The sequence below is a fragment of the Dromiciops gliroides genome, chromosome 3 (genome assembly GCF_019393635.1).
Source record: "Dromiciops gliroides isolate mDroGli1 chromosome 3, mDroGli1.pri, whole genome shotgun sequence".
NCBI classification, from domain to species: domain Eukaryota; kingdom Metazoa; phylum Chordata; class Mammalia; order Microbiotheria; family Microbiotheriidae; genus Dromiciops; species Dromiciops gliroides.
In genome coordinates, this window is record NC_057863.1 from 173,034,152 (window position 1) to 173,057,320 (window position 23,169).

At 37.6% G+C, this 23,169-nt stretch overlaps 1 protein-coding gene across 1 annotated transcript in view; it reads right to left on the minus strand.

The window, feature by feature from the left end:
* The window catches only part of COL4A1 (collagen type IV alpha 1 chain), a 217,974-nt gene that overhangs the window by 44,009 nt on the left and 150,796 nt on the right, over positions 1–23,169 (minus strand). The window contains exons 25-33 of the mRNA XM_043992107.1: positions 19,435–19,626; positions 18,734–18,902; positions 9,563–9,655; positions 9,346–9,450; positions 7,746–7,843; positions 3,439–3,589; positions 3,198–3,311; positions 1,625–1,792; positions 1,391–1,480 (exon numbers count right to left, since the gene is read on the minus strand). Coding sequence (XP_043848042.1) covers positions 1,391–1,480; positions 1,625–1,792; positions 3,198–3,311; positions 3,439–3,589; positions 7,746–7,843; positions 9,346–9,450; positions 9,563–9,655; positions 18,734–18,902; positions 19,435–19,626 — 1,180 coding nt within the window. The remainder of the gene's footprint in view (positions 1–1,390; positions 1,481–1,624; positions 1,793–3,197; positions 3,312–3,438; positions 3,590–7,745; positions 7,844–9,345; positions 9,451–9,562; positions 9,656–18,733; positions 18,903–19,434; positions 19,627–23,169) is intronic.

Sequence of the window (23,169 nt, forward strand, 5' to 3'; positions counted from 1 at the left end):
AGTGAAAAAAATTATTTTTTTAAAAAATTGTTTCCATAGGGAAAAAACTTCATCCATAAAATTCATAGCAACAGGATCACACAGCCAGTAAGCATCAAGTGTCTTAGCCTAGATTTGAACTCAGGTCCTCCTGAATCCAGGGCTGGTGCTTTATCCATTGTGCCACCTAGCTGCCCCCGAATTTCTTTCATCATAATGCACTTAAATGATCAGAGAACAGATCAGTACACAAATGCTTCCCAAAAACCAATCTTCTTTTAAATCTACATGATAGAGTTCACTTGATTCTGTGTGCTCAGTTTCCATTACAAAACTCTTAATTAGATTATAAATTATCCCAGAAAATTTGTCCCCTTAAGCCAACACCACTGGAGACATATACAGCCCACCTCTTGAAATGAAATATTTCTCCCCTCTAAGATACAGTAGATAAGATTCTCATACACTTAATGATCCCCAGAGTCCTTTCAGACTCTGTGATTCTCATTTATTTGTTTGTTTGTTCACTTATTCATTCATTCATTTGTTTGTTTGTCTATTCATTCATTCATTCATTTATTCATCCATTCATTCATCTATCTATCATCTATCATCTACCTATCTATCTATCCATTTATTTTGCAGGGCAACGAGGGTTAAGTAACTTGGCCTGGGTCACACAGCTAGTAAGTGTCAAGTGTCTGAGGCCAGATTTGAACTCAGGTCCTCCTGAATCCAGGGCTGATGTTTTATCCACTGTGCCACCTAGCTGCCCCCAGACTCTGTGATTCTTGTGAAAATATAGTTAATCCCTCCTATATAGTGAGGCTTAGGGGCATGTAAAATTCTTTGGTCTTCCCTTCAGACCTGAGAAGAAATCTGAATTTTTACATTATTTTTCTTTTATGGGCTGTCTACAGTACCTTATTGTAAAATTCGTGTTGATATTTTAAAATACTATACATATATTTTATGCATTTCTCAGTTTCTAAACTTTTTTTCTGTATCATGTACTGGTTTTTATGTATTGTCTGTGGCTTCCACAAAACACCTCCAAAATTCCCATATAATTTCTTATGTTGACCCACTATTTATATATATATATATATATATATATATATATATATATTTAGTGGGGCAATGAGGGTTAAAAGACTTGCCCAGGGTCACACAGCTAGTAAGTGTCAAGTGTCTGAGGCCGAATTTGAACTCAGGTCCTCCTGAATCCAGGGCTGGTGCTTTATCCACTGCACCACCTAGCTGCCATGACCCACAATATATTAAAGCCACGATGGGGAAAGTTGCAATTTGGAAGGGATATCTGTATACTTCAACTATTTTCAAAAAGTCATTAAGAAATCAAAATCTAGAGAGAGCATTGATGTTTTTTGTAGCTGTCAATTAGCCTTACCTTTTACTCCTTGGAATCCTGGAGTACCTACTGGTCCAGGGGGACCTGGCTGACCAGGGGTTCCCATTACTCCCATTTCTCCCTTGGGACCTATGAGTGAAGGAAAAGAAGAGTCAATGTTATTCCAGACCTGCATGTAGCTGACAGTCCTTCACCTGACCCTGAATATTCAAATAAATGGGTATCACTTCATTTAACAATTTTTGGGAGGAAGAGTTCACAAAAATGACTTACCTGGAAAACCTGGAAGTCCAGGAGACCCTTGTGTGCCAGGGGGCCCAGGTAACCCTATTTGGCCTGTTAAGCCAGGAAGACCTGGACTTCCCTTATCTCCTTTGGGTCCTGGCATATCTGATCCTGGGAATCCAGGGTAACCCTTCTCTCCTTTGATTCCAGGAGGACCTGAAGTAAGGCAAAAAGCAAATAATGTCAACTTGTATACTGAAAGAACAGCCTACTAGATATTTCATTTTTAATTGGTGAACTCTATAAGAAAAGCATGTATGTCCGTATTAGATATAATTAACCTAATTCCCAGCAGAGAGAGCTGAGTTCAAAAATAATTATTCGGGGCAGCTAGGTGGCTCAGTGGATAGAGCACCGGCCCTGGATTCAGGAGTACCTGAGTTCAAATCTGGCCTCAGACATTTAACACTTACTAGTTGTGTGACCCTGGGCAAGTCACTTAACCCCAATTGCCTCACTAAAAAAAAAAAAAAATTATTCATGGATTTCCACCATCCTGCCCCTCTTTGTTGTAAAATTATTGAAGGAACTAGAAATTGCTTCTGTTCATATGCCCCCACCCTAATTTGAATCAGTCACCAATCAACAACACCACTAAAGAAGTAATAAAGAGAATCCACTTTCATTTGGTTACAAAAATGTTAAAGATATGATAAAAATTCAAGGATGTTTTACTCATTCTCCTTCTAATGGCATGTATCATAAGCACATGAGAAGGAAAACTAACTTAGATAACCAATCAAACTCTTTCTACAAATTGAAAGTTATCCTGCTAGTGCATTATCAGTGGAGCTGCAAAATGGTCCAGTGATTCTGGAAAGCCATTTGGAGCTATGCCCAGAAAGTTATCGAATTCTTCATATACTCTGACTCAACTATATCATTATCAAGTCTATGCCTCACAGAAATCAAAGAAAGAAGAAAACGTTCATATATGAATATAATGGAATACTATTGTGCCATGTGAGATAATGACGTGGACAATTAATTACAAGAAGACTAGGAAGACTTCTATGAAATGATACAAAGCAAGGTGAACAGAATTAGGAGAACAATCCATACCATGATAATGTTATAAAGAAAAACATCTTTTAAAGACTTTATAACTCTGATAAACATAATGATGAACAGCTAATCTAAAAGGATGAATATGAATCATGTCACTCACCACTTGACAGAGAAGTAATAAGCTTTAAAACATAAAATGAGACATACATTTTTGGACATTTGCCAGACTGTATAGCTGTAGTTATGCCTTGAAAGATGTTTTCCTTTTTTGTTTTTAATTGCTTCTTTATTTTTAAAATAAAAAGAAAATTAAATTTTAAAATATTTATTTTCAGGGTTTTTTTAACTCACCCAATAATGTGGGGGGTCATTAGATAAAAAAATACTTGTTATTTGAAAAATAAAAATTATAAAGAAAATGGAAAAAAGTACTTTCTTCAAATCCTATCCTACCCAATGTATTATTTAGGTTTATGCCTATCACTTCTTTCACTGACATTACAGGGGTTTTTTTTTCCCCCAACTACTGATGCCACAGAGAACTCTGACTTACCTGCTAATCCTGGTGGCCCCTGTCCTCCAGGGGGTCCCATAACTCCAGGTGGGCCTATTCCTGGAACACCAGGTGCACCTTTGGGGCCTTGGATTCCTTGTGGCCCTGGGTCACCTAAAGAGAAGAAACAAAAATTGTGAACCAATTCCCCCACATCAGGAACCTCCTACTTCCCACTCATAGACAGGCAATTTCAGGAAAGGAATTAATTTGGTCAGAATTTTCTCTTTGAAACCATTACCTCTGAGTCCTTGCAGCCCAGGTGGCCCCAAAAGTCCATGTTCTCCTGGGATGCCTGGTCCACCAATGCTCCCCTTTTCACCAGGAAGACCTGGAATGCCGGGAAGACCTGATGATCCTTTGGGACCTGGTAAACCCACTCCAGGCTCACCCTTGATATTAAAAAGAAAAAATGAAAAGGCAAGATCAATTTATAATAAATGTAACTAGGCATTCTGACTTTCCCTGTAATTAAAGAAAGGCTTTGAAAACTGAATAAATTCCTGGGAATTTGTAGTCCCAGAAAGATAGTATTTTTTTCCTCCCTAACTTGATTGTATCCCGACATGTTTTGGTTTTTTTGTTTTTGTTTTTGTTTAGTGAGGCAATTGGGGTTAAGTGACTTGCCCAGGGTCACACAGCTAGTAAGTGTTAAGTGTCTGAGGCCGGATTTGAACTCAGGTACTCCTGACTCCAGGGCCGGTGCTCTATCCACTGCACCATCTAGCTGCCCCCTGACATGTTTTTTTGAGACTAGAGTTCTTAAGGTTTTCTTGTTGGACCCAAATATGTGACAAAATGCAAAATAACTGCTTTCTGGCTAGTGAGCTGATGTCTTTTTTTTTAATTTGTTTTTTTTTTTGCTTTTAATTTTTTGTTTTGTTTTGGTTTTGCAGGGCAATGAGGGTTAAGTGACTTGCCCATGGTCACACACCTAGTTAAGTGTCAAGTGTTTGGGGCTGGATTTGAACTCAGGTCCTCCTGAATCCAAGGCCAATGCTTTATCTACTGTGCTACCTAGCTGCCCCTAATGTCCTCTTAATAAAGGGGCAGTGTTCAGAATCATAATAGTGCACCATGCCTAATTAATGTTTTTCAATGTTAATCAGTGCTTTAAAAAGTGTCTTTTAAAACATTTTATAATATAAAGGTATTTAATAAGTAATGAGAATGAAAAAAAAATTAAGTTTTCTATAGGAAGAAAAGAGCAATAAAATTTGGCTTCAAGTTATGTGTTAGATAAGTGCTTGATAAGTTGTATGCAAAGCCAAAAAACAATTATTTTGATTGAGGCATGGTTGATTTCTGTTATAATCAAAAGCCAGTATCCATGGCTTTTGAACCCAACACATACTTTAAAAAATCTTAAAATTAATAACATTCTCTTCAAAGAACAGTCTTTTGTCTGTATGCACCAACCGTGACTCAATTGTGCATGCTACAAGAAGAGTCAATAACAAAAAGTCAAGCTCCACGATCTTGGAGTATTTTTAAGGGTACACATTATTTATAATAGCAAACAATCCATTTGCCTTCCATTGGAACTCAGCTAACTATATGAGACAGAAACATGTCAATAGCCACATTTGCTATGGCCTGGCTTTTGGTTGGCAACTGAGCTCACTATTTGGAAAAACCTATGGAGATCTATTTTTTTTCCTAGGTGGAGTTTACAAGTTCAGTGAACGCTCATTTTTTCTTTAAAATCATACATTTAATAAACACTAACAAGCATGAACATTTTAATGTACAAATAAAAGAGGATTGAGACTAAATTTATAGTTCTCTCTCTCTCTCTCTCTCTCTCTCTCTCTCTCTCTCTCTCTCTCTCTCTCTCTCTCTCTCCAAATATTCAGTGCAGAATATGAAGGGTAGCCTTCTTTTTGTAAAATGCTAATAGGACTCCTCTTTGGCCTTCCTTCAAGACAAATTATATGACTACTTCCATTGATAAGCAAAGTGCCTTCAATATAAGTAAATTCAACAAATATTCAGCAAGCACATGCATTTGTAAGATGTTGTTCAGTTGTTTTTCAGTCATATCTGATTCTTCATGATCCCATGTAGTGTTTCCTTGGCAAAGATACTGGAGTAGTTTGCCATTTCCTTCTCCAGCTCATTTTCCAGGGTCACACAGATAATAAATACCTGAGGATGGATTTGAATTTAGGAAGATGAGTCTTCCTGATTCCAGAGCCAGCACTCTATTCACTGCACTACATAGCTGCACTTCATCCACTGTACCACCTAGCTTCCCTATTTCTAAGATACGGTTCTACTAAGTCCCTGTACTTAAGAAGCAATCAAATTGTAAAAGAGTCCTCCTTTATGGGAAGGAGTCAAGGTTGCCTGCTAGTTGAAGGTATGGGACAATATTCCCCATTATATGGTGATGTACCCCAACCTAATAATGATAATAATAGCAAGTAGCACTTAAATAACAACATAAGGTTTGCAAAACACTTTACACATTATCTCAGTTGATATTCAGAACAAACATGGAAGATAGGTGCTATTACCATCCCCATTTTTACAGTTTAAGAAATTGAGGCAAGCAGAGGTTAAATGGCTTGCTTAGGGTCTCACAGTTAGTAAGAATATGAGGCAGAATTTGAATGCCAGGTTTCCTTTCTTCAAACCCATCACTCTGCCAACTATGCCTTTTAGCTTATCTAAAACTAAACATGGTAGAACCTACAAAAACTATTGTCTTCAGTTCCCAGCTTTTTTCTTCTTGCACCTTCTTCTATACATCTATTGAGTACCTAGTGTCCTCCAGGATTTTATAGCTAGGAAGGATCTGATATTTGTTACTGATTGATTGACAGTAGGTAATTCTTTCCCCCTACAGAGTTACCTCTACCAGGTATTTCAGGCATCTGCAAGCTGATGGGAAAATGTTTCTAGGGTGGAAAGTTTCCTTCAATCATACAATAACTATTGACTGAACCTGACACTCAAGGTAGTGAACCTCATGAAATCAAGGAAGGAAAGAAACAAGCATTTATTAAGCACCTACTATGTACCAAACACTGTGGTAAGTCCTTAACAAATAACCCTGGGAATCAGGTGCTACTATTAACACCCCATTTTATAGTTGAGGAAACTGAGGCAGACAGAAGTTAAAGTGACTTGCCCAGGGTCACAAAACTCAAAAGGTTTTGAGGCTGATTTGAACTCAGGTCTTCTTTCACTGCAGGCTCAGCACTTTATTCACTAGCTGCCTCTCACAAATCAGGGTATCTGAGGGTTAAAAGGGGCTTCAGAGGCCAACTACTACAACTTATACCTAAACAAGACCAACTTGATCTGGTTCTTTTGGGGTGACAAAAAAAGAAGCAAGCACCAAAAGCATGTTCACATGCCCTAGAGCTAGAAGGACAACGAGGTCATCCTGTTTATACCCCCAATTTTATGTATTAGGAAACTGAGGCCCACGAAAGTAAAATGACTTGTCCAAAGTCACAAACATAAGTTATAAAGCTGAGATGGAACCCAGGTCCTCTGAAACCAAGAGTATTGCTCATTCCACTCTACTACCTTACCCTGAAGTTAACTCTCTTGCTACCCCAGAGAGGGCTGAAGCCAAGAGAGGTGTGGGGGAACAGGCTTAGCATCCCTGATTGAGGAGAAGGAATTTGCTCTGTCCTACCAGAAAGGTTTCCATTCTCAGCCTGAGCATGTCACCTAACCTAACCCTGCAATGAATTCCCTCTGTTCTTGGACTCTCTGGTATCAGTTTTATTATGTATGCTGACACATCTAATATTATTTTAGTATCTTTTTCTCCAGTAAAATATGTCCTTTCTTCTGAAGTCCTAAAGTAACGACACTATGGAAAAAAGCCCTGAATTTGGAATAAGACACCCTAGGTCTGAATCCGAATTTTGCCAATTAGTAGCTATATAACCTTGAACAAATGACATTACCTCTCAGTTTCATCTGTAAGATGAAGGGATTGGACTAAGGCCCCTTCTAGTTCTATAATCCTAGAATCTCCTCCTATTTTAGTTCTACCCTGTGGTTATACAGTTTCTAAGGAAATGTGTCATGAATCATAGAATTAAAGAATCAAAGATGAATGGAAGCTAGAAATAGCTTCACAGATGAGGAAAGGGTAAGTGATTTTCCCAAGGTCATTCAGAAAGTTACTAGCAAAGGTAGAACTATAGGTCTGATTTCCTGTCTCCTAGTCCATGTGCATCAAAGCACATTCACTTTCTTAATAAGAGGGTTTTGTTGTTGTTGTTGTTTACAAAATCAAAATATATTTAGGGACTCTGATTCTGAAGTGATTTGCTAAAATGAATTCCCCCATCAAGGAATTAATAAAAAAAAGTGTTGTTTTTCTTTCTGGTTAAAAAAAAAAGGCAAATAGATAAGCTAGCCAGTTGGATAAACTAAACTTAGATTGATTGGAAAGCAAACCAATGAAACTCTAGCAAATGAAAAGGTACAGGGTAAGATTTTAGCTGCATCATCCCTCTCACTTTCCCTTTCTTATTAACACTTTTAAAAATAATAAAAGAAAGAACAAATACTACTTACTTTTTGGCCTGGGACTCCTGGATTCCCTGGTGAGCCATCAAATCCTGGCCGACCTGGATTTCCAGGCTGACCTATAGCTCCAGGTAAGCCATCAACACCTATTGAATAAAGCGAGCCATTAACATTGCAAGAGCTTTGTGGCCTACTGAACCAGGACTGAACTTAGCTGGAAGATTAAACAAAGATCCATTCTATGAAAACAACAAGCATAGATAATTTATTCAACTGGTACCACAGAGGGTGACCTAGGGCACTGTGAGTTGGATTTTATAATTTATACACCTCTTTTTTTTCCAAATCCAAACCCATTTTTTCTTTCTTTTCTCTGTCTTTGCTATGCCCCTTCATTCTATTCTCCTTCCCCAAAGCCCTTTCTCTCCTGCTTTTAACTTAAGTCTCACAGAAGAATGTGCAGTATGGTATCAGTCAGCTATTTTATTAAGCACCTACTATATAATAATGTACTAGGCATTGTGCTGGACATAACTGGTCATAAATAAGCCTCTCTGGTAACATTCAAGCCAAAAAAAGCTTTACAATACCCTGCTCTAGAAATGTATTGATAATAAGCCTATTAAGATGCCTGGGATTGTTCTATATTGGTCTATGCTTGTGTGGGAAAAGTGGGGCAAAACGGGGGCAGGGTAGTTTGGGGGTTTTTTGTTGTGTGTGTGTGTGTGTGTGTGTGTGTGTTTACCCTTTGTCCTAATGGCTATGAAACTAGAGCAGAGCCTGGCCAAATGGTATTATGTTCATGGGGGTGGACCTGGAACTGTGATTGCATTGGTATTAAGAACTCAGAGTTATTAAATTCCTTCTACTAATGCTTGTCAATTCTTTAAATCGAACTGATCCATGCCAGGTAAACTAGGTTATGTTACTGAGCAAGCAAATTAAATTACCAAAGAGAACTGACTTTATCCTAGACAGCTAGAATTAGAATATAGTAGAGGTTCTCAAAAAATAATAAGGGACCAATTCACAATGAGAATGAGGGAACAGGTAGTTCTTGGGCAGACTAGGAATCTTTTCTCCATAAATAGGCTTCCTATCCCTGTATCTGTTTGGATCCTCTTTCCTGGCCTTCCCAAATAATTTTCCTGTAGATCCCTGGACAGTTTCTGGTCAAAAGGGTTGGTTTTTTTTTTTTTAAGACAATAGGGAATATCAGGTTAATGATGTTTCTTGGCCTACTTTCCATTACACTCCATACACAAATTTCCCATCCCACCCCCAAACTTTTTCCTAACCAAAATTATTCAGTTGATCAGTAAAACATTACCAAAAAACAAACAACAAAAAAGTTATGGCTATCACTCTAAACACCTTTATAAATCACTTCTCTTCAAACCACCAACATTCTATAACCCTACATCTTTATAAATAATTTTGCTAGATTACAAAGTTATTTTATACTTCTGATTCTATTTTGTTTCCATAATATCTTCCTGGGGCAGAAAGCTATTATTAATTCATTCTACAGTCATGGAAATGAAAACAGAAACAAGATTCCTCAGCTAGTAGAACGGCCAGTCAGAGAATTCCCATCCCAATGTTTTTAATTTTAACTAAGCTCCTTTTTACCATTCAAAACTTTTACCTTTTGGTCCTGGGGGTCCTGGAAACCCTATTCCTGGTTGGCCAACAGCACCTTTTTCTCCTGGAGGTCCTTGTCTTCCTGGTGTGCCAGGAAAACCTCTGTCACCTTTAATGAGAATAGGAAATGGTCAACCCAAGCTAAATTTGGAAGTTTGTCATGTTTCAATTTTAAAAGAAGTACAAAAATTTTTTTAGAAGTACAAATTTTTAAAAAATACCTTGGGGTCCTGGGAAACCTGGGGGTCCTGGAACTCCCTCTGCTCCAGGGGGACCAGGTAAAGGAACCACTCTTCCTGCTTCACCCTTAGGACCTGGAAAAAAGAGACGGATATAATTGAAAGACTGTGCCAATTGTAGTGTCCAAGCATCATCTAAATGCGTAATATTTAATTTCATTTACAAAAATGATAGTGATGCCTAGTTCATAGTTTCCCTATTTCCTTTCCCTAATTTTCTGAAATCTTTAAGAGAAAGCATTTTCCTTGAAAGACGCATCCAAAATGATTTGCATCAAAACCTCAAAGGTTATGGCCAAATACTTATTTAAAATTCTGGTTTGTCATGAGAATTCCTAAGAAGACCACAAAGAAACAAGTCCAAATCTTACCGCATGAAAAACTATTCAAGAAAAAATCACCCAGCCAGATATAACTTCTTATTCAATTAGCTTGCATTAGAAAGTTCTGAACATATTTTCAATGTACCATGCATAGTACAATGGATAGAGAACTGGCAAGAGACCCAGCAAGATCTGAGTCAATCCCCACTCCTAAATTTATTTGTTTGTTTTAATTGTTTTCCCAGTTACATGTCAAGACAATTTTTAACATTCATTTTTACAAGATTTTGAGTTCCAAATTTTTCCCTCCCTCCTTTCTCTCCCCTCTTCCAAAAATGGTAGGCAATTTTATATAGGCTATACATGTGCTATCATGTAAAATATATTTCCATATTAGTCACAGTTGTGAAAGAAGAAACAGATCCAAAGGAAAAAAGCCATGAAAAAAATAAGTGTAAAAAATATGATTTGATCTGCATTAAGAGTTCATGAATTCTTTATCTGGGTGTGGATAGCATTTTCCTTGCATCACCCTTTATCTTATTGGAAAGGCTTCTAGCTTATCCCCATTACAGATAATTCTTTCTGATCATTATAGATAGATACTACTTATCATTTTAAGGAACACTCCATTTATTCCTATGCTCTCTAGTTTTGTTTTGTTTTTTAATGAGGCAATTGGGGTTAAGTAACTTGCCCAGGGTCATACAGCTAGTGAGTGTTGTGTCTGAGGCCGGATTTGAACTCAGGTACTTCTGACTCCAGAGCCAGTGCTCTATCCACTGTGTCATCTAGCTGCCCCTTCTCTAGTGTTTTAATAGGAATGGGTGCTGCATTTTGTCAAAAGCTTTTTCAGCATCTATTGGGATATGATTTCAGTTGGTTTTGCTATTGATCTGGTTGATTATGTTGATAGTTTTTGTAATATTGAACCAACCCTGCATTCCTGACATAAATCCCACCTGGTCATTGTGTATAGTCCTGGTAAGACAGTGCTATTATCACCTTGCTAGTATTTTGTTCAAAAAGTTTTTATCTATGTTCATTAGGGACATTGGTCTATAATCTTCTTTTTCTGTTTTAGCTCTTCCTAGTATAGGTATCTGTGCCATATTTGAATCATAAAAGGAATTTAGTAGGACTTCTTTGCCTCTTTCCCCAAATAGTTTACATAGTATTAGAAATAATTGTTCTCTAAATGTTTGATCGCATTCACTTGTGAACCTATCTGACCCAGGGGTCAATCCCCACTTCTGATATCTATTGATGGTATGACTAGAGATAAGTCATTTAAACTCTCAGTGTTCTAGGCAACTTTTTAGAACTATAGAGTTGCAGGGAAGGTGCTAACCAGCACTGGAGTATAAGAAGTTTCCTCAACCAGTGAAATCACAGGTAGATTTCCTATCCCTATATCATCTTACTCAACAACATCATATCTCTTCCTCTGTATCAAACTGAAAGCTACTTGAGATGAGCGGGGGTGGGTCTATGTTACACTTATCTTTATATCTCTAGAACCTGGCAAAGCATCTTTCATACAGTAGTTACTTTATAAATGTTTTGCTGAATGATGATGATAATTTGTTGTTACTGTTCAATCACTTCAGTCATGTTTGACTCTTCATGACACCATTTTGGGGTTTTCTTGGCAAAGATACTAGGGTGGCTTGTCATTTCCTATTCCAGCTCATTTTACAGATGAGGAACTAGGGCAAACAGGGCTAAGTAACTTCCCCAAAATTATGTAGTTAGTAAGTGTCTGAAGCCAGATTTGAACTCATGAAGATGAGTCTTCCTGATTCCAGACCTGGCACTCTACCCACTTTGCCACCTAGCTGACCCAATAATAATAAATAATCAATGATAATTAATAATCAATCATTAACAATAATATATTCCTTTGAATCCTGCTGTAGACTTTCTATTGATTCCTCGTTTGGTGATTGTTTTAAACTCTATCCTATCTATTCATTTAGAAAATATCAGTCACTAATGATATGAGAAGTTGCAGAAATTCAATCTGTATGTTTCGACAGTATCCTTTTCTAAATTTCTTACCATATTTTTTCTTGAGTTAATTAAGCTCACACATATTTACTCAGTCAAAAGCTTTACCCTGCAAGTTCTGACTAATGTGTATTCACTGCCCTCTTTATGTTCAGCTTCATTCATCACCTAGAGAGACTCAGTCAAGGTTTACTAGGATTTGGCTGGGCAGTCAAAGAGACAAAGGTACTATCTCCATGTGCACTCTAATTATGGGAAATCCTGGGTTGACAGTGTTTATGTCACATGTCTTAAGCTAGGTCCACTTTAGATCAAAATACATATGAAAGAAAATTATGGTTTATATCATCCTGTGCTCTACTGGAACACTAATAGTACTCATCTAACCAAAAAGATCACTGCTTGTGAACTACAAACAATGAAAGAATATATTAATTCAAAGGAAAAAAAATAAGCCATTTAGTAAATTTAGATATCACAGTAAGCAAGATGGGTGAAAGAGGCATGGACCTCTACCTAACAGCTGGCTTTTATTTTTTTTTATTTTTACTTTTTTTGGTGAGGCAATTGGGGTTAAGTGACTTGCCCAGGGTCACACAGCTAGTAAGTGTTAAGTGTCTGAGGTCGGATTTGAATTCAGGTACTCCTGAATCCAGGGCCGGTGCTCTATCCACTGCGCCACCTAGCTGCCCCTAGCTGGCTTTTATTTTTGCATGTTACCTTACCCTGATATATACATTCCTTTTCTCTCTGAGATAGCTTGCTGATCACCCCCTGCCCTCACACTAGAAGTTTGGTTTTTCTGGAGAAGGACCACTACTACATGGAAACAACTCACACTCTCTAGGAATCCTAAGGGTAACCATATTGGGGTGGGACACACACGTCTCCTACTTGTCACTATAGTTCCTGAGACCTCTCAAGTGAGCTTCCCATTCACACAAAATCAGTCTGCCATGGTGATGACACCATTAACTCTTTTTTTCTAATTACATGTAAAAACAATTTTTAACATGTAAAAAAAAATTGAGTTCCAAATTCTCTCTGTCCCTCCCTTCTTCTCCTCCCTCTCCTTGAGAAGGCAAGCAATTTGATATAGATTATAGTTATTTACACATACATAAGCCATGTTGCAAAAGAAAACACAGACCAAAAAAATTAATTTTTTTAAATGCTTCAATCTGCACTCAGACTTCATCATTACTTTCTCTGGAGGTGGATAGAATTTTTAATTACAAATATTTCTGAGAATACATTTACAATTGATCATCCTCATAATGTTGTTACTATGTACAATGTTATCCAGGTTCTACACAATTCACTTTGCATCAATTCATGGAAGTCTTCCCGGATTTTTCTGAAATATTCCTGCTTGTCATTTCTTTTAGCAAAACAGTATTCCATCACAATCATATACCACAACTTCAGCTATTCCGCAATTGATGGGTGTCCCCCAAATTTCCAATTCTTTTCCACCACAAAAAGATCTGCTACAAATGTTTTTTGTACATATTGGTCCTTTTCCTTTTGGGGAGGGGGGCTCTCTTTGGGCTATTGACCTACTACTGCTATTGCTGGGTCAAAGGATATGCAAAGTTTTACAGCCCTTTAGACATAATTCTACATTGCTCTCCAGAAGGGTTGGATCAGTTCACAATTCTACCGAGTGCATTAGCATCCTAATTTTCCTAGTTTCCCTCCAACATTTGTCATTTTCCTTTCTGTCATATTAGTCAATCTGATAGCTATATTGTATAATAGACAATGGAGAACTGTTTTAGTTTACATTTCTCTAATAGTGCATCAGTATTTTTTCACATGATTATGGATAGCTTTGATTTCTTCTGAAAATTGCCTGTTCATACCCTTTCACTCTTTATCATTAGGAAATGACTCATATTCTTATAAATTTAACTCAATTCTTTATATATTTGAGAAATGAGGGCTCAGAGAAATGTGCTATAAAAATCTCCCCCAGTTTTCTGCATTCTTTCTAATCTTGCATACACTCATTTTGTTTTTAATATAATGAAAATTAACGATTTTATATCCTGTAATGCTTTATACACACACTCTTGTTTGGTCATAAATTCTTCCCTTGTCCATAGATCTGATAGGTAAACTATTCCATGCTCTCCTAGTTTTCTTATGGTAGCACTCTTTACATCTAAATCATGGACCCATTTTAATCTTATCTTGTAAGATGTTGGTCTATACCTAGTTTCTGCAAAGTGCTTTCCAGTTTTCTTAGCAATTTTTGTCAAATAGTGAGTTCTTCTCCCAAAAGCTTAGATTTTTGGCTTTATCAAACACTAGATTACTATGGTCATTTACTACTGCACATTATGTCCCTAATCTATTCCACTGATTTACCTCTTGATTTTTTAACCAGTACCAGATTGTTTTGAGGATTTTGTTATTGTTGTTCAGTCATTTGAGGTTTTCTTACTTTGATGATTACCTCTTTGTGGTATAGGTTGAGAACTGGCACTGCTAGACCACTTTCCTTCTCATTTTTTCTCATTGATTCCCTAGATAGTCTTGATCATTTGTTCTTCTAGATGAATTCTGATATTTTTTCTAGCTCTATAAAATGATTTATTTGAAGTTTGGTTGGTATGACACTAAATTAGTAGATTAAATTAAGTAGAATTATCATTTTTATTACATTGAATTGCCTACCCATGAGCAATTGATATTTTTCTAATTGTTTAAATATTATTTTATCTGTATGAAGTATTTTGTAAGTGTGTTCATATAGTTCCTGGGTTTGTCTTGACGAAAATTTTATGCTGTCTATGGTTATACTAAATGGAACTTATTTTTCAATCTCTTGCTGCTGGACTTTGTTGGTTATATAAAGAAATGCTGATGATTTATGTGGGTTTCTCTTGTATCCTGCAACTTTGCCAAAGTCATTAATTATTTCAATTAGTTTTTTAGTTGATTCTCTAAGTAGACCATCATATCATCTTCAAAGTGATAGTTTTCTTTCTTCATTGCTTATTCTAATTCCTTTCATTTATTTTTCTTCTCTATAGCTATAGCTAGCATTTCTAGTACAATATCAAATGAAAGTGGTGATAATGCCTAGAACAATATCAAATGATGATGATAATGGGCATCCTTGCTATGCTTGTAATTTTATTGGGAAAACTAGCTTAACCCCATTACTGGCTAAATAATACTTGCTGATAGTTTTGAATAGATATTCCTTATATTTTTAAGGAAAGATCCATTTATTCCTATGCTTTTTTTTTTAAGTGAGGCAACTGGGGTTAAGTGACTTGCCCAGGGTCACACAGCTAGTAAGTGTTAAGTGTCTGAGGCCGGATTTGAACTCAGGTACTCCTGACTCCAGGGCCGGTGCTCTATCCACTGAGCCACCTAGCTGCCCCCTATTCCTATGCTTTTTAATGTTTTTAATAGGAATGACTATTGTATTTTGTCAAAAGCTCTTTCTGCATTTATTGAGATAATCATATATTTTTGTTGATTTTGATATTGATCTGGTGAGTTAGGCTGATAGTTTTCCTCATATTGAACAAGCTCTGCATTCCTGGTATAAATCCCATCTCATCATTCTGTATGATCTTTATGATATACTGCTGTAATGCTCTTGATAGTATTTTATTTAAAAGTTTTTGCATCAAAATTTATTATGGAAACTGTGCTACAGTTTTTTTCTCTGTTTTTGCTTTTCCTGGTTTATGTTTCAGCACCATATTTATGTCACAAAGGACTTTGATAGGTCTCTTTTTTGCCTATTTTCCCAAATAATTAACATCATATTAGAACTAATTGTTCTTTAAATGTTTGGTAGAATCCACTTGTGAAATCATCACGGGTCCTGGGGAATTTTTCTTAGGGATTGCACTGATAGCTTGATCAATTTCTCTTTCTAAAATAGAGTTAAGTATTCTATTTCCTCTTATGTTAATCTGAAAAATTTGTATTTTTGTAAATATTCATCCATTTCAATTAGATTGTTAGATTTGTTGGCATATAATTGGGTAAAATAGGTCCTAATAAATGCTTTAATATCCTCTTCTTGGTGGTAAATTCACACTTTATTTTTGATACTGGGTAATTTGATTTTCTTCTGCTTTTTAAACACATTAAGCAATGGCTTATCTATTTTATTGGGTTGGGTTTTTTTAATAAAACCAGCTTCTAATTTTGTTTATTAGTTCAATGCTTTTCTTACTTTAATTCTATTAATTTCTCCCTTAATTTTCAGGATTTCTAATTTGGCACTTATTGGGGATTTTAATTTGTTCTTTTTCTAGGTTTTTTTAGTGAAATGCTCAATTAATTGATCTGCTTCTTCTTTGTTTTACTGATATAACTGTATAGATATATAAATTTCCCCATGAATACTGCTTTGGCTACAACCCATAAATTTTGGTATATTGTCTCATTATTGTAATTCTCTTTAATGAAATTATTGATTGTTTATGTAATTCATTCTTTGACCCATTCATTCTTTAGGATTAGATTATTTAGATTAATTTATCTTTCCATGGCCTCTTAATGAATGTAATTTTTATTGCATTGTGATATGAAAATAATACATTTAATATTTCTGCTTTTCTGCCTTTGGCTGTGAAGTTTTCATGCTTTAATACATGGTCAATTCTTGTGTAGTTGCCATGATCCACTGAGAAAAAGGTATATTCCTTTCCATTCCCATTCCATTTTCTCCATAAATCTATCATATTTAATTTACCAAAGTGGTAAGCTCTCAAACTATGAAAAAAAAATGGTCACATGGAAATGATCTAAAGGGTATGAATTCCTCAAAACACCAACTATTGTCCCCAAAAGTTCATTATTCAGTCCATAGAGCAGTCTGTGTCTGTCACATTTCTTCTAATAACTGATTCTTTATCCTTGAATTTTATCAGTTTTTCATATACAAAAGTTCTCTTCCTACTCTTTTTCACAACCAAACTGCTCATAAATTAAAAGGGGGGGCAGCTAAATGCCATAGTGGATAGAGCACTGGCCCTGGACTCAGGAAGACCTGAGTTCAGATCTGGCCTCAGACACTTAACACTTACTGGCTGTGTGACCCTGGGCAAGTCACTTGGCTCCAATTGCCTCACCCCCCCAAAAAAAATAAAAGGGCAACACCTTATAGGAGCTGTACTTACAGGCATTTACCACACACTTGATAAAAAGAAAAGTGTGTATAACAGAGGAGAGGGATGCTTTGGTTTTGATTCACTGCCCCCATCTTATCTGATATAATCATATCAGCCTCTAGAGAAAGAATGAATATTATCTGAATATAGACTGAAGTATACTGTTTTCTACTCTTATTCTTTTTTTTTTCAGTCTTCTTGTACAAAACAAATATGGACATGCTTTACACAATCGCACATGTATAAGCTGTACTGGATTGCTTATCATCTCAGAGAAGAGGGAAGACAAAGAGGGAGGGAGAGATAAAATTTGAAACTCAAAACTTTAAAAACAGTTTTAAAATGTTTAAATATGTAAGTGGGGAAAATATTTAAAAGTAAAAAGTAAATCACAAATAACAGAGCTAAGGAAACATTAATGTTTTTTTAATAGAATTTTATTTTCCAAAATTCAATCAGAGAAATTGTATTCCTTTCATCAGGAAGCATTAATGTTAACAGAATACAATTTCTCTGATTGAATTGGAAATACAGGTTGGAATTGATTGACAAAAGATTGGCCATGCCACAGTTGTCTTTCAAAAACCTAAGACTGCCAATCCTGGAGACAGGTCAAGGTAGTCAAGAAATTCAAGGATGTCTCAAAGAGGGGCATTTGAGACAGTTCAAGTCAGGAGACAGAGACAAACACACACTAGGTAAACACAGATTCAGAGAGGCAATATTCATTCAGAGAATAACCCCCACGGCAGAGAACATGCAACCATGGATTCAAGAGTTAATCAGCCCTGGCATTTGGGAAATGAAATGCAGAGGGTATGCAGAGAGTAGCATACCCAGGAATTTCAGCTGAGCATCCTTCCCAGTAGAGAAGATGCACCCTGGGATCGCAGCAAATGGATACCACAAAAAGAAAAAGTATACCAGGAGCATATAGTACCAAAAGTGTGACTTGTCTTAGGCATATATGTTCTCTGTGAGTGTGTTGAACTACTAGTGTACTATGAGTTTGTGTCCACCCTTCCTAGAAACACTGTGTGTATTTGTGGTATAGCATACCCCAGGTTTATGGGAGGACTATACTATAGCTGTTTTCTTTTTTTTAAGTGAGGAAATTGGGGTTAAGTGACTTGCCCAGGGTCATACAGCTAGTAAGTGTTAAGTGCCTGAGGCCGGGTTTGAACTCAGGTACTCCTGACTCCAGGGCCGGTGCTCTATCCACTGTGTTATCTAGCTGCCCCTAGCTGTTTTCTTAATATGACATCTTGGTAAAATAATTTTACTTTGAACTAATTGTGTCCACTAACTATTAAAGATGCAAAGAGTTATAGTTTTAAGAGCATAGACCCAGAAAGTTTGCCATTTGAACCCCAAGTGGTAGGTGTCCCCTCTGGAAGCCTCAACCTATGATTTCTAATTAGAGTGATAGCCTCTTTTAGCTACATAAAGAACACTCATTAAATTTTAGAGCTCAAAGAGATGTCAAAAGATAATTTATTCCTATCCACTAGTTTTACAGGTAGGGAAACTGAGGGCTGGGGAGGCCAAGTAATTTGTCAATAGTCATAACAGAAGCAGAACTAGGAACATAATCATGTTATAATTCATTGCTCCTTCTACTATACTATGTATGTGGTAATTCTGTCAATATTTCACGTGTTCCAACTACTTACCTGGGAGGCCTGGTGACCCAGGGGTTCCTGGAAAGCCTGCTTGCCCTTTGTCACCAACTGGACCAGGTAGGCCAAATCCTGGTGGACCAGGAGGGCCGATGTCACCACGACTACCAGGAAATCCAACTCCTCCAGGGGGACCACGTTCTCCTTTTAGTCCTATGGAACCCTATAAGAAAGATAATTATCTATCATACATGTTCATTTCATAATCATTAGTAATTTGGTGTAAATAAGTATCCTTTATTTATCAGCCCATCCTTTATTTTTCCTGACCTAATGCCCTTCTGTTATGTCTATGTCTATCCAGCCTATACTAATCCTCTAGCCCCATGAGAGCTTTTCTTAAATCCAATGAGAAAATATCCCTAAGCCTCTCCAAAAACAGTATATCAGTACTTGAAATATAATGCCCCAATCAAAATGCCTCAGAATCATTTCCACTCCCCCAAATCATAATTTTCTAAGACCTTCTCCCCAACCCTCAGCATGCAATCCATTACGATGATCATCATCATTTTCTCCTTCATAACTGTTGTAGAATTGCCACTAACTCTAGTAGGTCTGACAACTAACTTTAGGTCTGAACACCAGCCAAATTATTTTGTAAGAACAGAGAGTTATTCAAATTACAAATCTCTTTATTCCCTTTGGCCCCAGAATTTAAAAGGGCATAAACCAAAGTATGGAAATTAATATACCGGTGAGCCTTTGGGGCCCTGAAGACCAGGGTGACCATCTCTTCCAGGTGTTCCTGGCCTTCCTGGGGAACCTGGTTGTCCTGGAAAACCTGGCTCTCCCTTGTCTCCTTTGAGACTTGCGTCAAAATAAATCTCTCCAGGCTCCCCCTTTGCTCCTGGTTCACCTCTCAGTCCTGGCAAACCTGGAGGCCCCTGTAATTAAAAAACATAAGCATATTACTAAAAGCATCCATTCCTCTCATAATCAACCCACCCAGTAATACTTTCTGTAATGAAATAAGAAATTTGACATTTTCTCTGAGTGGTATTGTTTTTTGCAGGGCAGTGAGGGTTAAGTGACTTGCCCAGGGTCACACAGCTAGTAAGTGTCAAGTGTCTATGGCTGGATTTGAATTCAGGTCCTCCTGAATCCAGGGCCAGTGCTAGCTGCCCCACCCCGAGTGGTATTTCTTGAGGAAAATAATCTTCTAGTATGGAACCAGTTACTATGCAATGAAGCCCAGATCTTTCTTTCTATTTTTTTTCCTCAAAGTATTCCATTTTGCTCCACTGGACATTTCAAAAATACACAAGAGAGAAAGAGCACTGAATTTTACACATGGATCTATGCAGGAGGCCATAATACAAGTCCATGTGCAAAGAATCTAGACTTTCCTTTTCCCTCACAACTTCTAAAACAGTCTCGGAATATTTCAATGTGCACTAGAATAGAAGGAGCTCTCCACAGAGTCCTTTCCTGGTGAGGTGTCAAATGTCTTGGGGTGGCAGGAGCGGGGGGGGGGGGGGGCTTTAAAGCCACAGTGCACAGGTGCCTGTTTCCCATTTTCAATTGTTATTGGAGACTAGTCAATGAGAGGTGAGAACAGACATGTTCCCACCCCCACCCCCTCCCAGGCTAGTCATTACTGAAATTGTCAAGGTTTCCTTTTATGTCCGAGCCCTTTGTTCTTGGAGATAAGGACTTCCAGGACTATGTGTGGAAACTGGAAAGCCAACATTCAGCCAACTCTATAATTAGTCACTTATGAGCAGTCAGCAGAATAGAATGGACTTTCCCAAGAGCCACATATTAGAACACACATTTTTCAATTCCTGGAAAGCCAGATTTGCTTAGAATGTGCACACCCACAGATAAAGTTTTCTCATCCAACAGCTTTCAGAACTCACGGTTCTCAAGGAAATTGCAAGCGTTTCAAATAACCGAAATAAATCCAAATTACTTTTTCTTTTAGCACTGAGAAATTGCTTCTGCTAACTGATTTATTTCCTTATTTTTAAGTTATATATACTCACACACACACATACAAACACACACTTTGGGAGGGGTGGAGAAATGAGGGTTAAGTGACTTGCCCAAGGTCACAAAGCTAGTAAGTGTCAAAGTGTCTGAGGCTGGATTTGAACTCAGGTCCTGCTAATCCAGGGCTGGTGCTTTAGCCACTGCACCACCTAGCTGCCCCCTTTCTAGCTGATTTAGTATAATTTTGTTAAACTTAATCTCAGAGGATAGTCTAGTACAGTATCTACTTTTAATTCCTCATCACTCCCACCACTTTTCCCCAAGGGTCCTCTCTTTGGATCCATGTAGATTTTGGTCTACAGTAAGGTAGGGCTATTGTCCTTCCCATGGTAAATGTCTAGTTGCTACTTTCTAAGATGTATTGATGCTAACAGTCAATTAGTTAGGACACAATCACTAAGATGACTCAATTCATTTCCAAGGTTCTGCAAAGCATCTCCTCCCTACTTTGGGATTGTCCACTTTACTAAAGAGCCCAGTATATTATTGTGCTAAAAGAATACATATGCTTAAAAATGGACAGTCATTAGGAATATATAAAATACATAATGCACATTCGGGGAGGCGATGAGTTGCAAAAAAATTCTCTTTGCCACTTTGCAACAATGTTATCCTAAACTCCTTTTATGGGGATCTGGTCCTTAATAGGATCATAGAGTTAGAGCTAGGAGACTCTTGGTTGTCATCTAGTCCTATTCTCTCAATTTAGAGGTAAGGAAATTGATGCCAAATGGTGAGATGTGACTTGTCCAAAACCACACAGGTAAAAAGTGGAAGGGCCAAGATTCAAACCTGGCTCCTCTTTCTCCATAATCCAGCATGCCCCCTACTTTACTACTGTGTATTTATCTTAGTACCTCCAATGTTGACCACAGTACATGTTACACATTAGGCACTTAATAGATATTGGCTGCTTGAATGCTGAATTAACGGTAAATGGACATTCCAGAAATCATTAGCTATCCTTCTCTGAAAGACTATACTCAATTTTGCTAGGTGTGTGATTTTTGGCTATAGTTCCAGTTCCTTTGACCTCTGGAATATCATATTCCATGCCCTCCAGTCCTTTAATCTAGATGATGCTAGTTCTTGTTTTATCCTTATTGTTGCTCTGCAATATTTGATTTCCTTTTTTTTTTGAACTGCTTGCAATATTTTCTCTTTGACCTGGGAGCTCTGGAATTTGGCTATAATATTCCTGGAGGTTTTCCTTTTGGGATCTCTTTTAGGAGGTGATGGGTGGATTCTTTCAATTTCTATTTTAGCTTGTTTCTAGAATATCAGGGCAATTTTCCCTCACAATTTCTTGGAGGATGGTGTCTAAGCTCTTGTTTTGGTCATGGTGTTCAGGTAGTCCAGTGATTTTCAAATTATCTCTGCTGGATCTATTTTCCAGGTCAGCTGTTTTTCCAAGGAGATATTTCATGTTGCCCTCTATTTTTTTTATTCATTTGGATTTGCTTTAGTTTGTCTTGATTTCTCATAAAGTCATTAGCTTCCATTTGTTCAATTCTAATTCTTAGGCAATTATTTTCTTCAGAGAGCTTTTGTATCTCATTTTCCATTTGACTTTTCAAGCTGTTGACTTTTTTCTCATGACTCTCCTTCCTTGCTCTCATTTCTTTTCATTCTTTCCTCCAGCTTTCTGAATCTTCCTTCTATCTCTCCTACTTTCTCTTCAGTCCCTTTTGAGCATTTCCATGGCCTGAGACCAATTCATATTTTTCTTGGAAGCTTTGGATATAGGGGCCCTGAGGTTTCTATCCTCTTCTGAGGGTGTACCTCGATCTTCCTGGTCACAAAAAAACTTTCTCTAGTTCTCAACTTTCTTTGTTTGCTCATCTAGCCCTCTTTTACTTGGCTTTTAACTCCCTCTTACAATGGGGCCCTACTTCCAAGCTACACTGTCCCAAGCTTCAGAGGGTCCCGGGTGTTTTGGTTTGAGGGAGGGCAGGTTTTTCTCTTGCCTAGCCTGTTCTCTTGTCTGAAGATAACCTCAAGCCAACTTGCTACTTAACCAGCCAGCAGAACTTTGTGTGCTGTGATTCTTAGCTTCTGACAAGCCTGCACCTCTCCCCCACCTGAGCCTCCCGCTGCTTACAATTTCTTCCTGGTTCTCTGCTGGAGTGGGACAGCTAAATTCCTCCTTAGGTCCCACAGAAACTCCTGTATTCCCCCCGCCCCTGCCCCTTGCCAGCCGTTCAGTCCTCTCACCCAACCATAAGCTTAATTCCAGAAGACGCCAGTGCTACATCTGATTTGGAGGCTCCAGGGTAAGTTCTTCTGGCACAGCGTGCCTGGGGTCTGTGTCAGCTTGATCGTGGGTTGGACCCTTGTTGCAGCCTAACACGGTTCCCTTTAATCTGTCTTTGGCTGGAAAATAATCTCAGCCCATCTTTTGATGGGTTTTTCTGCTCCAGGGTTTTTGTTTTGTT